The following is a 16211-nucleotide window of genomic DNA, read 5'->3' as shown; positions in this document are numbered from 1 at the left end:
GCGAGGTCTTGCACTTTGGAAAAAAAGAATAAAAGCATAGACTACTTTCTAAACGGTGAGAAAATTAGTAAAGCCAAAGTATGAAGGGATCTGGGAGTGCTAGTCGAGGATTCTCTAAAGGTAAACATGGAAGTTGAGTCCGTGATTAAGAAAGCGAATGCAATGTTGTCATTTATCTCGAGGGTTGGAATATAAAAGCACCGTTGTGCTACTGAGACTTTATAAAGCTCTGGTTAGGCCCCATTTGGAGTATTGTGTCCAGTTTTGGTCCCCACACCTCAGGAAGGACATACTGGCACTGGAACGTGTCCAGCGGAGATTCACACGGATGATCCCTGGAATGGTTGGTCTAACATACGATGAATGGCTGACAATCCTGGGATTGTATTCATTAAAGTTTAGAAGGTTGAGGGGAGATCTAATAGAAACTTACAAGATAATGCATGGTTTGGAAAGGGTGGACGCTGGGAAGGTGTTTCCGTTAGGCGAGGAGACTAGGACCCGTGGACACAGCCTTAGAATTAGAGGGGGTCAATTTAGAATGGAAATGCGGAGACATTTCTTCAGCCCGAGGGTGGTGGGCCTGTGGGATTCATTGCCGCAGAGTGCAGTGGAGGCTGGGACATGAGATGTCTTCAAGGCAGACATTGATAAATTCTTGATCTCGCAAGAAATTAAGGGCTACGGGGAGAGTACGGGTAAGGGGAGTTGAAATGCCCATCAGCCATGACTAAGTGGCGGAGTGGACTCGATGGACCGAATGGCCTAATTCTTATGGTTTTATGGTCTTTCGCTCTCTACCCCTGTCTCCACACACACACTCTCTCTCCATCCCTGTCTCCACACACTCTCTCCATCTCCTCCTGCTGTCTGTCTCTGCGTGTGCTCAGTGTTGAAGGTGAAGGGTTACTCACGGATTTGAGCAGTGCGTCAGATTGTTTGATTTGTTCCTCACATGTGTTGGATTCTTGCTGAATCCTCAGGATAATCCTCTGGAATCGCTCCAGCCTGGAAACAACAAGGCAGGCCATCAGAACCAAATAATCATTGCTGGCTGGGTTCCCAGGTGAACACAACCAGCCCTCAGTAATGGCTGCACCAGAGTCACCTGTGGCCTGGGGTCAAAGGGCACCACTGAACCAGATAGACGATACCTGGCACTTTCATCATGATCATTAGATTCTTAAATGTATGTGCTGGAGCGAGATTTGAACCTGGGGCCCCAGAACATTTGCTGAGGTTCTGGACAATAGTACAGTGATAATTTAAAATCTGATTGAAGATTTGTAGCTCGGGTATCCGTTGTTGTGGTTCTGCTCGCCGAGCTGGAAGTTTTTGCTGCAAATGTTTCGTTCCCTGGCTAGGGAACATCATCAGTGCTATTGGAGCCCTGATGGTGTTCCCTAGCCAGGGAACGAAACGTTTGCAGCAAAAACTTCCAGCTCGGCGAGCAGAACCACAACTACAGTGATAATGTCGTGAGGCTGTCACTTCCATACCAAGCCTGACTGACACAGAACGATGGGGAAAGAGTGGGCCAGTACGATTAATACAGGGCTATAGGGAGGGCATGGGGAAATGGGGTTAGTTTGGGGATTGATACAGGGCTCTGCGGAGAGAGTGGGGCAGTAGGATTAGTTTGGGGATTGATACAGGGCTATGGGGATAGAGTGGGGCAGTGGGATTAACTTGGGATTGATACAAGGCTATGGGAAGAGAGTGGGGCAGTGGGATGAGTTGGGGGATTGACACAGGGCTATGGGGAGAGAGTGGGGCAGTGGGATTAGTTTGGGGATTGATACAGGGCTATGGGGAGGGAGTGGGGCAGTGGGATTAGTTTGGGGATTGATACAGGGCTATGGGGAGAGAGCGGGGCAGTGGGATTAGTTTGGGGATTGATACAGGGCTATGGGGAGGGAGTGGGGCAGTGGGATTAGTTTGGGGATTGATACAGGGCTGTGGGGAGAGAGTGGGGCAGTGGGGTTAGTTTGGGGATTGATACAGGGCTATGGGGAGAGAGTGGGGCAGTGGGATTAGTTTGGGATTCTGTTTGAAAGGAGACAGGAGACCAGCTGCCGTGAACAGATTGTGATGTTCTGTGATATCCTCAAAGCAACCAGAAAGCAATTTTCCGACAGGGCTGAGTGAGTTGCTGAGAAGGTGAACCCTGCCTGTGGCCTATATTCAGAGAGATATCAAAACCATGTGATCTTAAACTATGTTTGCAACTCTCCGGGGGAGCCGGGGAAGAACCAACCTCTCAAACTCGCTGCGGAGAACTCTTTCCCGCTCCAGAATAGCAACATGTAGCTTTCCCCACTCCTTTTCCACGTCGATCGGGTGATAACCTGCAGGTACCTTGAGGTGACCCTCCTGCACAGCACCCTGCAACACACACACAGAGTTACACACCCTGTGACACACACACACACACACACACACACACACACACACACACACACACACACACACACACACACACACACACACACACACACAGTGACAGGCAGGTGGAGTGAGATGAAATGGAGATGTACCTCCAGAGATTTGAAGACAGCCTTGCTGTGTTGTTTCTCAGTCTCTCGGACGGGGAGGTCGGATTCTTTAAACTTCAGGAACTGTCTCCACAGCACCTTAAAAAATCACAGCCAGGTCAGATATTACAGCATCAGCATCAGTGTTCATATACTCTCCCCGGGATCGGGAATGGGACAGGAACAGGGTCCGGGATCGGGGACGGTGACAGGGACCGGGATCGGGAATGGGACAGGAACAGGGCCCGGGATCGGGAATGGGACAGGAACAGGGTCCGGGATCGGGGACGGGGACAGGGACCGGGATCGGGGACGGTGACAGGGACCGGGATCGGGAATGGGACAGTAACAGGAACCGGGATCGGGAATGGGACAGGAACAGGGTCCGGGATCGGGGACGGGGACAGGGACCGGGATCGGGGACGGTGACAGGGACCGGGATCGGGAATGGGACAGTAACAGGAACCGGGATCGGGAATGGGACAGGAACAGGGTCCGGGATCGGGGACGGGGACAGGGACCGGGATCGGGAATGGGACAGTAACAGGAACCGGGATCGGGAATGGGACAGGAACAGGGCCCGGGATCGGGGACGGGGACAGGGACCGGGATCGGGAATGGGACAGTAACAGGAACCGGGATCGGGAATGGGACAGGGACAGGGACCGGGATCGGGGACGGGGACAGGGACCGGGATCGGGATCGGGGACAGGGACCGGGATCGGGATCGGGGACGGGGACCGGGATCGGGATCGGGGACGGGGACCGGGATCGGGATCGGGGACGGGGACAGTAACAGGGACCGGGATCGGGATCGGGGACAGGGACCGGGATCGGGATCGGGGACAGGGACCGGGATCGGGATCGGGGACAGGAACAGGGACCGGGATCGGGGACGGGGACAGGGACCGGGACCGGGATCGGGGACAGGGACCGGGATCGGGATCGGGGACAGGGACAGGGACCGGGATCGGGGACAGGGACCGGGATCGGGATAAGGGACGGGGACAGGGACAGGGATCGGGATCGGGGACGGGGACCGGGATCGGGATCGGGGACAGGAACAGGGACCGGGATCGGGGACGGGGACCGGGATCGGGATCGGGGACAGGAACAGGGACCGGGATCGGGATCGGGGACAGGGACAGGGACCGGGATCGGGATCGGGGACAGGGACCGGGATCGGGATCGGGGACGGGGACCGGGATCGGGATCGGGGACAGGAACAGGGACCGGGATCGGGATCGGGGACAGGGACAGGGACCGGGATAAGGGACGGGGACAGGGACCGGGACCGGGATCGGGGACAGGGACCGGGATCGGGATCGGGGACAGGGACAGGGACCGGGATCGGGATCGGGGACAGGGACCGGGATCGGGATCGGGGACGGGGACCGGGATCGGGATCGGGGACAGGAACAGGGACCGGGATCGGGATCGGGGACAGGGACAGGGACCGGGATCGGGGACAGGGACAGGGACCGGGATCGGGGACAGGGACAGGGACCGGGATCGGGATCGGGGACAGGGACAGGGACCGGGATCGGGGACAGGGACCGGGATCGGGATAAGGGATCGGGATCGGGGACGGGGACCGGGATCGGGATAAGGGACGGGGACAGGGACCGGGACCGGGATCGGGGACAGGGATCGGGATCGGGGACAGGGATCGGGATCGGGATCGGGGACGGGGACCGGGATCGGGGACGGGATGAGTTTGGGATGTGAAGTGGCTGCTCACCTCCATCTCCTCGTAGGTTCCCGGGAATTTCCTTTCCTCAAAGATGGTGATGTGATGGCGAATCCACTGGATCAGCAGCGTCACCATCTCGTAATATTCCTGCCATCGCATCTCGATCTCCTACAGAGACAACATAGAGACCTCCGTGACTGCACCTCTCCAGCGTCACTCCCCCGGTGACCAGACCCATACAGGGGTACACACAAGACAGGGCAGCGTGACCCTGGGGGGCAGACTGTCACCCTGGGGGACAGGGAGAGAGGGAACAGGAGAAGGGTGACCTTGGGTGGAGTGCGGAGTGAGGATGGAGCTCAGGTACAGAGGGAGAGAGAGGGAGCAGCGACTGTCGGGGAGTAAGAGAGAGAGAAAGGGAGAAGGACAGGTAGGTGCAGAGGGAGACGGAGAGGGAGATGAGTGATCCTGGGGAGAGGGAGTAGAGGGGGTGGAGCAAGGGGAGTCCAGTCTGTCCAGACTGTGATCTGCAGAAGCTATGTTCAGCTGCAGGTCCTCCTTTATCACACGGAGGGGCTGGAGCTGTGGATGGACTCACTGTGGACTGTCCACGAGGTTGAGAATGGTCATGGATAACATGTTTAGTGAGCTGGTCACACCACACATCAGGGCTACACAGGCAGAACAATACTGGGGTGACCACCAGGAAAACTAATCGGCTTAGACGGGTGGTGCAGGAGTCCCCTTACACAGGTACGCTGTGGTGAAAACTCAGACTGACCACTGTGCATCCTGCTGGGCTGCGGCCTCTCGGGTCAGTGTCCCCATCAGCAGCGGTGTGCTACAGCAGCTAGGCTTCATCTGCTGGAGTAATGGGGAACACTAGAGTCAACAGCACAGATCGACGTTCCTGTGGCTCCAAGGGAGTGTCTCGGGTGATGTGTTCCCTCCCGGTGACTAGGCACAGGATATTGTTAAAGGGGGGAGAGTGAACAGTCAGAGGTTGTGGTCCACATTAACTGCCTTAAAAATGGGGCCAGTCTCACGGTATGGAGTGTTGGGGCTCCCGACGCTGTGTGCTCTAGCTCAGCTGCATCCTCCCCCACCCCCCACCACCACTCTCTCCCCCCACGCCCCACCTCTCTCTCTCTCTCCCTCCTCCCCCCCACCTCTCTCTCTCTCTCCCTCCACCCCACCTCTCTCTCTCTCTCTCTCTCTCTCTCCCCCTCCCCCCACCACCCCTCTCTCTCTCTCTCTCTCCCTCCTCCCCCCACCTCTCTCTCTCTCTCTCCCTCCCCCCCCACCTCTCTCTCTCTCTCTCTCTCTACCCCTCCCCCCACCACCCCTCTCTCTCTCTCTCTCCCTCCCCCCCCCCCCCCACCTCTCTCTCTCTCCCCCCCCCCGCTCTCTCTCTCTCTCTCCCCCCCTCCTCCCCCCACCTCTCTCTCCCTCTCTCTCTGTCCCCCCACCCCCCACTTTCCTTGTCGGTCTTTATCCTTCTTTCTCACTGGGGGGTGGGGGAGGTGTTGGAGGGACTTCAGCACCAGCCGTGATGATGATGGGATCGGGGACTCCTGGTTTCAGTAGGCCCAAAGCCTGAACTCAGAGCTTGGTACGCGAAGTGGGGCTGCAGTAGCACATAGAACATTCCAGCACAGTACAGGCCCTTCGGCCCTTGATGTTGCTCTGACCTGTGAAACCAATCTGAAGCCCCTCCCACCGACACTACTCCAATCTCATCCACAAGCTGAGCTAATGGCCCTGAAAGTTGGCACCTCCACCACATGGAGGCCCGCAGTGGGAATGTGGGTCACAGAGGCAAGGTACAACGCAGTGTGGGGGGTGGGGTACAGAGCGGTGTGGGGGTGGGGTACAGGGCGGTGTGGGGGGTGGGGTACAGGGCGGTGTCGGGGTGGGGTACAGGGCGGTGTGGGGTACAGGGCGGTGTGGGAGGTGGGGTACAGGGCGGTGTGGGGGATGGGGTACAGGGCGGTGTGGGGGATGGGGTACAGGGCGGTGTAGGGTACAGGGCGGTGTGGGGGTGGGGTACAGGGCGGTGTGGGGGATGGGGTACAGGGCGGTGTGGGGTACAGGGCGGTGTGGGGGTGGGGTACAGGGCGGTGTGGGGTACAGGGCGGTGTGGGGGATGGGGTACAGGGCGGTGTGGGGGATGGGGTACAGGGCGGTGTGGGGTACAGGGCGGTGTGGGGGTGGGGTACAGGGCGGTGTGGGGGATGGGGTACAGGGCGGTGTGGGGTACAGGGCGGTGTGGGGGTGGGGTACAGGGCGGTGTGGGGGGTGGGGTACAGGGCGGTGTGGGGTACAGGGCGGTGTGGGGGATGGGGTACAGGGCGGTGTGGGGGATGGGGTACAGGGCGGTGTGGGGTACAGGGCGGTGTGGGGGGTGGGGTACAGGGCGGTGTGGGGGATGGGGTACAGGGCGGTGTGGGGTACAGGGCGGTGTGGGGGTGGGGTACAGGGCGGTGTGGGGGATGGGGTACAGGGCGGTGTGGGGGGTGGGGTACAGGGCGGTGTGGGGGGTGGAGTACAGGGCGGTGTGGGGGGGGTGGAGTACAGGGCGGTGTGGGGTGTGGGGTGCAGGGCGGTGTGGGGGGTGGGGTGCAGGGCGGTGTGGGGGGTGGGGTACAGAGCGGTGTGGGGGATGGGGTACAGGGCGGTGTGGGGGATGGGGTACAACGCAGTGTGGGGGATGGGGTACAGGGCGGTGTGGGGGGTGGGGTGCAGGGCGGTGTAGGGGGTGGGGTACAGGGCGGTGTAGGGTGTGGGGTACAGGGCGGTGTAGGGGGTGGGGTACAGGGCGGTGTAGGGGGTGGGGTACAGGGCGGTGTGGGGGGTGGGGTACAGGGCGGTGTGGGGGGTGGGGTACAGGGCGGTGTAGGGGGTGGGGTACAGGGCGGTGTGGGGGTGGGGTACAGGGCGGTGTGGGGTACAGGGCGGTGTGGGGGTGAGGTACAGGGCGGTGTGGGGGGTGGGGTACAGGGCGGTGTAGGGGGTGGGGTACAGGGCGGTGTGGGGGTGGGGTACAGGGCGGTGTGGGGGGTGGGGTGCAGAGCGGTGGGGTACAGAGCGGTGTGGGGGGTGGGGTACAGAGCGGTGTGGGGGGTGGGGTACAGGGCGGTGTGGGGGGTGGGGTACAGTGCGGTGTGGGGGGATGGGGTACAGGGCGGTGTGGGGGGTGGGGTACAGGGCGGTGTGGGGGTGGGGTACAGGGCGGTGTGGGGGGTGGGGTACAGGGCGGTGTGGGGGGTGGGGTACAGGGCGATGTGGGGGTGGGGTACAGGGCGGTGTGGGGGGTGGGGTACAGGGCGGTGTGGGGGTGGGGTGCAGGGCGATGTGGGGGTGGGGTACAGGGCGGTGTGGGGGTGGGGTACAGGGCGATGTGGGGGTGGGGTACAGGGCGGTGTGGGGGGTGGGGTACAGGGCGGTGTGGGGGGTGGGGTACAGGGCGATGTGGGGGGTGGGGTACCTTTGCACCCAGGATGACATGTGGTAACCCTCGCACTGTGACGGTGTGCCAACGGGCCTAACTCTAACGGTGGGCCTGACAGAGAGAGCGCATCGAACAGAGCCCGATTCCAGAGTCTGGTGGCCAGTTAAAAAGCAGGACGCTTATTATTGCAACTGTGTGTGTGTGTGTGTGTGTGTCTGTGTCTGTGTGTGTGTGTGTGCGCGCGTCTGTGTGTGTGTGTGTGTGTGTGTGTGTGTGTGTCTGCGTGTGTGTGTGTGTGTCTGTGTGTGTCTGTGTGTGTGTGGATACTCCAACAAGGGAAGGGGCCGTGTTAGACCTTGTTTTGAGGAAAGAGCCTGGTCAGGTGATGCATGTTTCAGTGGCAGACAGGTGAGAGTAGAGGGAGAGGGGTCCGTGTGGAGCAGTGAGGGTCCGTGTGGAGGGAGTGGGGTCCGTGTGGAGGGAGTGGAGTGGAGGGTGTAGGGTCCGTGTGGAGGGAGTGGAGTCCGTGTGGAGGGTGTGAGGTCCGTGTGGAGGGAGAGGGGTCCGTGTGGAGGGAGTGAGGGTCCGTGTGGAGGGAGTGAGGGTCCGTGTGGAGGGAGTGGAGTCCGTGTGGAGGGAGTGGAGTCCGTGTGTAGGGAGTGGAGTCCGTGTATAGGGAGTGGGGTCCGTGTGGAGCAGTGAGGGTCCGTGTGGAGGGTGTAGGGTCCGTGTGGAGGGAGTGGGGTCCGTGTAGAGGGAGTGGAGTCCGTGTGGAGCAGTGAGGGTCCGTGTGGAGGGAGTGGGGTCTGTGTGGAGGAAGTGGGGTCCGTGTGGAGGGTGTAGGGTCCGTGTAGAGGGAGTGGGGTCCGTGTGGAGGGAGTGGAGTCCGTGTGGAGCAGTGAGGGTCCGTGTGGAGGGAGTGGGGTCTGTGTGGAGGAAGTGGGGTCCGTGTGGAGGGAGTGGGGTCCGTGTGGAGGGAGTGAGGTCCGTGTGGAGGGTGTAGGGTCCGTGTGGAGGGAGTGAGGTCCGTGTGGAGGGAGAGGGGTCCGTGTGGAGGGTCCATGTGGAGGGAGTGAGGTCCGTGTGGAGGGTGTGGGGTCCGTGTGGAGGGAGAGGGGTCCGTGTGGAGGGTGTGGGGTCCGTGTGGAGGGAGTGGGGTCCGTGTGGAGGGTGTGGGGTCCGTGTGGAGGGAGTGGGGTCCGTGTGGAGGGAGTGGGGTCCGTGTGGAGGGAGTGGGGTCCGTGTGGAGGGTGAATTCTCTGTAAATCTGGATATAAAAGCTGAGTCTGTCTGTCTCTCTCAGCCTTGAATATATTCAGTGAGCCAGCCTCGCCAGGACTCTGGGGTAAAGGCTTCCACAGACTCACTCCCTCCTCCTCATCTCCGTCTTATTCTGAGAGAATTCCCTCCGGTCCGAGAGTCTCCCTTCAGGGGGAAACAACCTCCATGTTCACTTTTTCAGCTTCTCTCAGCAACACCGAACCCTACAGTCGGTGCTTCAGTCCTTCAATAACAACTCCCACCCTACACCAGTCCCACTGTCCCACATTAGGCCCAAAGCCGTCATTTAAAGGTTGTGAGGATTCCCTGCCGGATACCTGAGGTACTGGGCCAGGTTTACTGAGTGAGTGAGCTACACCCCGTCCAGAAACCTCGCTCGCACTGATCTGATGGGGTCTGTTACAGCTGACCCCATCTCGTTACATCTGATCTCAAACTGAAAATCAGCTCCGACCCTCATTGGTAAAGGTATTTTCCTGGGAACAATACCAATGAGTTCATAAACACCACTGTGTCCAGGTCGCGTGGATAGGACAGATGGTGGCTCCGAATCAGAGCTTACAAACAAACCCGTCCCGTTAGGCAGCTCCGTCCCAGACTCAGAAAGACTTACATTGGCTCGGATCCCAGCCTCGACGTTGGGAACTCGCGGCAGTGCATCGTACAGGGAGGAGACGTAGGTAATGATCGACTTCTCATCAGGGTGGGGTACATCCACATCTACAACAGTAAGATCACCGTCAGTAATCAGCAACGGGGGGGGGGGGGGGGGGGGATACAGGGAAGGGCTGGAAATGCAGAATTAGAGACAGTGCGGAATAAATGGAGAGGATACGGGTGAGGGAGGCAGAGGCAGAGTGGGGTCAGAGAGGGAGAGCAGAGACAGAGGGGGTGAGATTAAGGAGAATGGGGACAGGGGAGAGTGAGGGGGAGAGATTAAGGAGAGTGTGGACGAAGGGGAGGGGAAGAGATTAAGAAGAGGGGACAGCAGGAGAGGGAGGGGGTGAGATTAAGGAGGGGGAGGACGGGGAGGGGTGAGATTAAGGAGGGGGGGAACAGGGGGATGGGGAGAGAGTAAGGAGAGTGAGGTGCAGTGAGTGATTGGGAAAGGCCAGGGTAAGACTGGGGGTTTGGGGTCAGTGATGAGGCAGTGTGTGGGGGACAGGGACACTGGCTGTGGGAGATCACTCTGGCGATTACCTTCAGGGTCTAACAGCCGGGTGACCCCCAGCTCCCGCTCTGCAATGCTGAACGCCTGCTCCAAATTCTCTTGGTTCTTCTGACGGTAAACCTTGTTCATGTCAATCAAAACCGGCCTGAAAATAAAATACTAACTTTACACAGAGAACTCTCTGCTGGGTGAGGAGGAGTCAACAGCAAAGGACAGCGACAGAGAGAGAGGGTGTGAGTAGTGAGAGAGGAAGCCATCACGCAGGTCTGGAGGATATGGAGGAGACACAGGCCGAACCATCACCACTCTCGCTGCTGCATCATTCAGTACAACAACAGCTGATCTGATTGGTTCCTCAAATCCACGTTCCACCTTCCACTGAGAACCTTTCACCCCCTTGTTCAACAAGAATTCCTCCAACTATGCCTTACAAAATATTCAATTGTTAGCACTGCTGCCTCTCAGTGACAGGGACCCAGGTTCGATTCCAGCCTCGGGCGATTATCTGTGTGGAGTTTGCACGTTCTCCCCGTGTCTGTGTCGGGCTTTTCTCTGGGTACTCCGGTTTCCTCCCACAGTCCGAAGCAAGTTAATGGATTGGCCATGTTTAATTGTAGATTTGGAGGTAGGTGAGCACTTTGGTGATAGTGACCATGATTTGGTTACGTTCACAATAGCAATGGGCAGGATAGGTATATACTGCAGGGAAGGAGGTATAACTGGGGGAAAGGCAATGATGATGCGATTCGGCAAGATGTAGGATGCATCGGATGGGGAAGGAAACTGCAGGGGATGGACACAATTGAAGTGTGGAGCTTATTCAAGGAACAGCTACTGTGGGTCCTTTATAAGTATGTACCTGTCAGACAGGGAGGGAGTGGTCGAGAGAGAGAACCATGGTTTACCAATGAAGTTGTAGCTCTTGTCAAAAGGAAGAAGAAGGTTTATGTGAGGGTGAGGTGTGAAGGCTCGGTTTGGGGCATTGGGAGTCATAAGTTAGACAGAAAAGATCAAAGGAGAGGGTAAGAGGAGCCAGGAGGGGTCATGAGAAGTTGGTGGTGGATCGGATCAAGGAAAATCCTATGGTTTTCCACAGGTATATCAGGAAGAAAAGAATGACTAGAGTAAGATTAGTTAAAGGTAATCGTGGAAAGTTGTGTGTGGAATCGGAGGACATGGGGAAGGGCTTAATGAATATCTTTCATCAGTATTCACATTGGAAAGGGGCAGTGTTAGTGAGAACACAGAGATACAGGCGACTAGATTAGATGGGATTGAGGATGACAAAGAGGAGGTTTTAGCAATTTTTGAAGATCTGAAAATAGATAAGACCCCTGGGCCGGATGGGATTTATCCTCGGATTCTCTGGGAAGCCAGGGAGGAGATTGCTGAGCCTTGGGCATTGATCTTTAAATCATCATTGTCTACAGGAGTAGTGCCAGAAGACAGGAGGATAGCAAATGTTGTTCCCTTGTTCAAGAAGGGTGTAGGGTCAACCCTGGTAATTAAAGACCAGTGAGCCTTACTTCGGTTGTGGGTAAAGTGTTGGAAAAGGTTGTAAGAGACAGGATTTATCATCATCTGGACAGGAATAATTGGATTCGAGATAGTCAGCATGGTTTTGTGAAGGGCAGGTCATGCCTCACAAACCTTATTGAGTTCTTTGAGAAGGTGACCAAACAGGTGGATGAGGGTAAAGTGGTTGATGTGGTGTATTTGGATTTCAGGAAGGGGTTTGATAAGGTTCCCCACTAGGATATTGCATAAGGCGTTTCAGGATTGGAGGGGCTTCGGCAAATTAGGTCAGAAATCACAAGGAACATAGCTTTAAAATGAGGGGTGATAGATTTAGGACAGATATCAGAGGCAGGTTCTTTACTCAGAGTAGTAGGGGCGTGGAATGCCCTGCCTGCAACAGGAGTAGACTCGTCAACTTTAAGGGCATTAAATGGGCATTGGACACAGATATGGATGATAATGGAATAGTGTAGGTTAGATAGGCATCAGATAATTTTGACAGGTCAGCAACATCGAGGCCTGAAGGGTCTGTACTGCGCTGTAATGTTTTTTTTTAAATTGCCTGTGATATCCCAGGATGTGCAGGCTGGGTGGATTAGCCATAGGAAATGCAAATTTACAGGGATAGTGTGGGGGGCAGTCTGGGTGGGATGTTCTTTGGAGAGTTGGTGTTGACTCAATGGGCCGAATGGCCTGCTTCCACACTGATTCTACTTTGAGCAGCTTTCCAACAAGAGATTTCCAAAGACCCACATCTCCCCTCCCCTCCTCCACGCCAACCCATACCCAGTGACCCTCTCATTTTAGATTCTCTCCCAAGAGGAAACATCCTCACCACATCCACCTGGCAAAGACCCCTCAGGATCTGACGTGTTTCAATTGAAACACCTCCGAGTCTTCTAAACTCCAGCAGACCCATGCTCAGCCTGTCCTCATCACACCATCCTTGATTCCAGACATTAATCTGCTGAACTGTCTCTGAACTGCCTCCCACACATCTACATCCTTCCTTCCACACAGTGACCTGTACTGTACACGGTGCTCCAGATACAGTCTCTCCAGGGCCCTGTATAACTGAGGGGTAACCTCCCTACTCCTGTATTCAATTCCTCTCACAATAACCCATTCCATCCTCTGAGCTTTCCTGGTCACTCACTGTCAAACAGAGTGGTGCTGGAAAAGCACAGCAGGTCAGGCAGCATCCGAGGAGCAGGAGAGTCAACATTTCAGGCATAAGCCCTTCATCAGGGATGAGGGGGATGGCCCAAAGGGGCTGGGAGATAAATGGGAAGGGGGTGGGGGAGGTAGCTGGGAATGTGATAGGTAGATGAAGGTGGGGGGGGGGGGTGATGGTGATAGGTTGGAGAGGAGGGTGAGGCGGATTGGAGGGAAGGAGGCTGGACAGGAAGGGCAGTGCTGAGTTGGAGGGTTAGATCTGGGATAAGGTGGGGGGGGAGGGGACATGAGGAAATCTCCAACCAGACAGGACCAATGTGGATTTCACCAGTTTCCTTATCTCCCCGCCCCCCCCACCTTATCCCAGATCTAACCCTCCAACTCGGCATCACACTCTTGAACTGTCCGACCTGTCCATCTTCCTTCCACCCTCCTTTCTGACCTATCACCATCACCCCTCATATACATACACGTCCTTTCTCTCTCACGCATTCTCTCTCTCCCCTACGCTCTCTCCCTCTCAGATACCGTACTCTCCTTCTCTCACAAAAACCCAACATAACTGTGGATGCTGGAAATCAGAAACAGAAACTGCTGGAAAAGCTCAGCAGGTCTGGCAGCATCTGCAGAGAGAAATCAGAGTTAATGTTTCGGGTCCAGTGACCCTTCCTCAGAACCTCCTTCAGTTCGGACCCAAACTCTCCTCTCTCTCTCTCTCCCCACAGACGCTGCCAGACCCACGGAGCTGTCCCATCAGTTTCTGCCTTCTTCTCTCACTCTCCCTCTCACTCTCTCGCTCACATTCGGTCTCACACACCCACCTGCTCTCTGACACACACACACTCTCCCTCTCAAACACACACATTCTCTCTCACACACACTCTCCGTCTCTCTCTCACACACACACTCACCCTCTCCCACTCACTCACTCACTCTCATTCACACACACACTCACCCTCTCCCACTCACTCACACACACACTCACCCTCTCCCACTCACTCACACACACACACTCACCCTCTCCCACTCACTCACACACACACACTCACCCTCTCCCACTCACACACACACACACACTCACTCTCTCCCACTCACTCACACACACACACACTCACCCCTCCCACTCACTCACTCACACATACACACTCACCCTCTCCCACTCACTCACACACACACACACACTCACCCTCTCCCACTCACTCACTCACACATACACACTCACCCTCTCCCACTCACTCACTCACACATACACACTCACCCTCTCCCACTCACTCACTCACACACTCTCCCTCTCCCACTCACTCACACTCACACACTCTCCCTCTCCCACTCACTCACACACACACACACACTCTCCCTCTCCCACTCACTCACACACACACACTCACCCTCTCCCACTCACTCACACACACTCACCCTCTCCCACTCACTCACACACACACACTCCCTCTCCCACTCACTCACACACACACACTCACACACACACACTCTCCCTCTCTCACACACACACACACTCTCCCTCTCACACACACACACACACTCTCCCTCTCACACACACACACACTCTCCCTCTCACACACACACTCTCCCTCTCACACACACACTCTCCCTCTCACACACACACTCTCCCTCTCACACACACACACTCTCCCTCCCTCTCACACACATTCTCCCTCCCTCTCACCCTCTCTCTTTCACACACACTCTCACCCTCTCACACTCTCTCTCCCTCTCATACACACACTCTCACCCTCTCACACACTCTCTCACTCCCTCTCACTCTCTCTCATACACACTTTCTTTCTCACATACACTCTCTCTCTCTCTCACATACACTCTCTCTCCCTCTCACATACACTCTCTCTCCCTCTCACATACACTCTCTCTACCTCTCATACACACACTCTCCCCCTCTCTCACACACACTCTCCCCCTCTCTCACACACACTCTTCCCCTCTCTCACACACTCTCTCTCCCTCTCATACACACTCACTCTCTCTCACATACACACTCTCTTTCCCTCTCACACACTCTCTCACCCTCTCTCACTCTCTCACTCCCTCTCATACACTCTCTCTCACTCCCTCACACACACACTCTCTCCCTCACACACACACACACTCTCTCCCTCTCACACACACACACTCTCTCCCTCTCTCACACACACTCTCTTCCCCTCTCTCACACACACTCTCTTCCCCTCTCTCACACACACTCTCTTCCCCTCTCTCACACACTCCCTCTCTCTCACACACACTCCCTCCCTCTCAACATACTCTCTCTCCCTCTCACACACTCTCTCTCCCTCACACACACACACTCTCTCTCCCTCACACACACACACTCTCTCCCCCTCTCTCACACACACTCTCTCCCCCTCTCTCACACACACTCTCTCCCCCTCTCTCACACACACTCTCTTCCCCTCTCTCACACACACTCCCTCTCTCTCACACACACTCCCTCCCTCTCAACATACTCTCTCTCCCTCTCACACACTCTCTCTCCCTCACACACACACACTCTCTCTCCCTCACACACACTCTCTCTCCCTCTCACACACTCTCTCTCCCTCACACACACACACTCTCTCTCCCTCACACACACACACTCTCTCTCCCTCACACACACACACTCTCTCTCCCTCACACACACTCTCTCTCCCTCACACACACACACTCTCTCTCCCTCACACACACACACTCTCTCTCCCTCACTCACACACACTCTCTCCCCCTCTCTCACACACACTCTCTCCCCCTCTCTCACACACACTCTCTCCCCCTCTCTCACACACACTCTCTCCCCCTCTCTCACACACACTCTCTCTCCCTCTCAACATACTCTCCCTCTCTCTCACACACTCTCTCTCCCTCTCTCACTTGTTCTCACTCTCCCTTCTCTCTCTCTCACACACACATTCTCTTCCTCTCTCTCTCTCACACACTCTTTCTCCCTCTCTCTCACACATGCACTCTCCCTCACTCAATCCCTCTCTCTCTCACACACACATCCCTCTTCCTCTCTAACTCATTCTCACACTCTCTCTTCCTCTGTCACTCTCACACACACTCTCCCTCTCTCACACTCTCTTTCCCTCTCTCTCCCTCAGTCTATCCCTCTCTCTCTCACTCTATCCTCTCTCTCACACACACACATAAAATCTCTCCCTCTCTCACACACACACTCTCTCCCTCTCTCACTCATTCTCACACTCTCTCTTCCTCTTTCACTCTCACATACACTCTCCCTCTCTCACTCTCTCTCGCACTCACTCTATCCTCTCTCTCTCACACACATACATACATACATACATACACACACACACACACACACACAAAATCTCTCCCTCTCTCACTCATTCCCACACTCGCTCATACAGCACT

The 16211-nt window shown here is 56.4% G+C and overlaps 1 protein-coding gene across 1 annotated transcript in view; it reads right to left on the bottom strand.

Annotated features, from left to right (window-relative positions):
- LOC132816260 (plectin-like) overlaps positions 1 to 16211 on the bottom strand; it is a 295683-nt gene that overhangs the window by 4590 nt on the left and 274882 nt on the right. The window contains exons 10-15 of the mRNA XM_060825757.1: positions 10160 to 10275; positions 9573 to 9679; positions 4276 to 4395; positions 2538 to 2633; positions 2258 to 2385; positions 915 to 1008 (exon numbers count right to left, since the gene is read on the bottom strand). Of these exons, the coding sequence (XP_060681740.1) occupies positions 915 to 1008; positions 2258 to 2385; positions 2538 to 2633; positions 4276 to 4395; positions 9573 to 9679; positions 10160 to 10275 (661 nt within the window). The remainder of the gene's footprint in view (positions 1 to 914; positions 1009 to 2257; positions 2386 to 2537; positions 2634 to 4275; positions 4396 to 9572; positions 9680 to 10159; positions 10276 to 16211) is intronic.

Source organism: Hemiscyllium ocellatum, chromosome 5 (genome assembly GCF_020745735.1).
Source record: "Hemiscyllium ocellatum isolate sHemOce1 chromosome 5, sHemOce1.pat.X.cur, whole genome shotgun sequence".
In the NCBI taxonomy this organism is placed as follows: domain Eukaryota; kingdom Metazoa; phylum Chordata; class Chondrichthyes; order Orectolobiformes; family Hemiscylliidae; genus Hemiscyllium; species Hemiscyllium ocellatum.
Note: the sequence above shows the minus strand (reverse complement) of the source record. Positions and strands in the feature narration are given on the sequence as shown.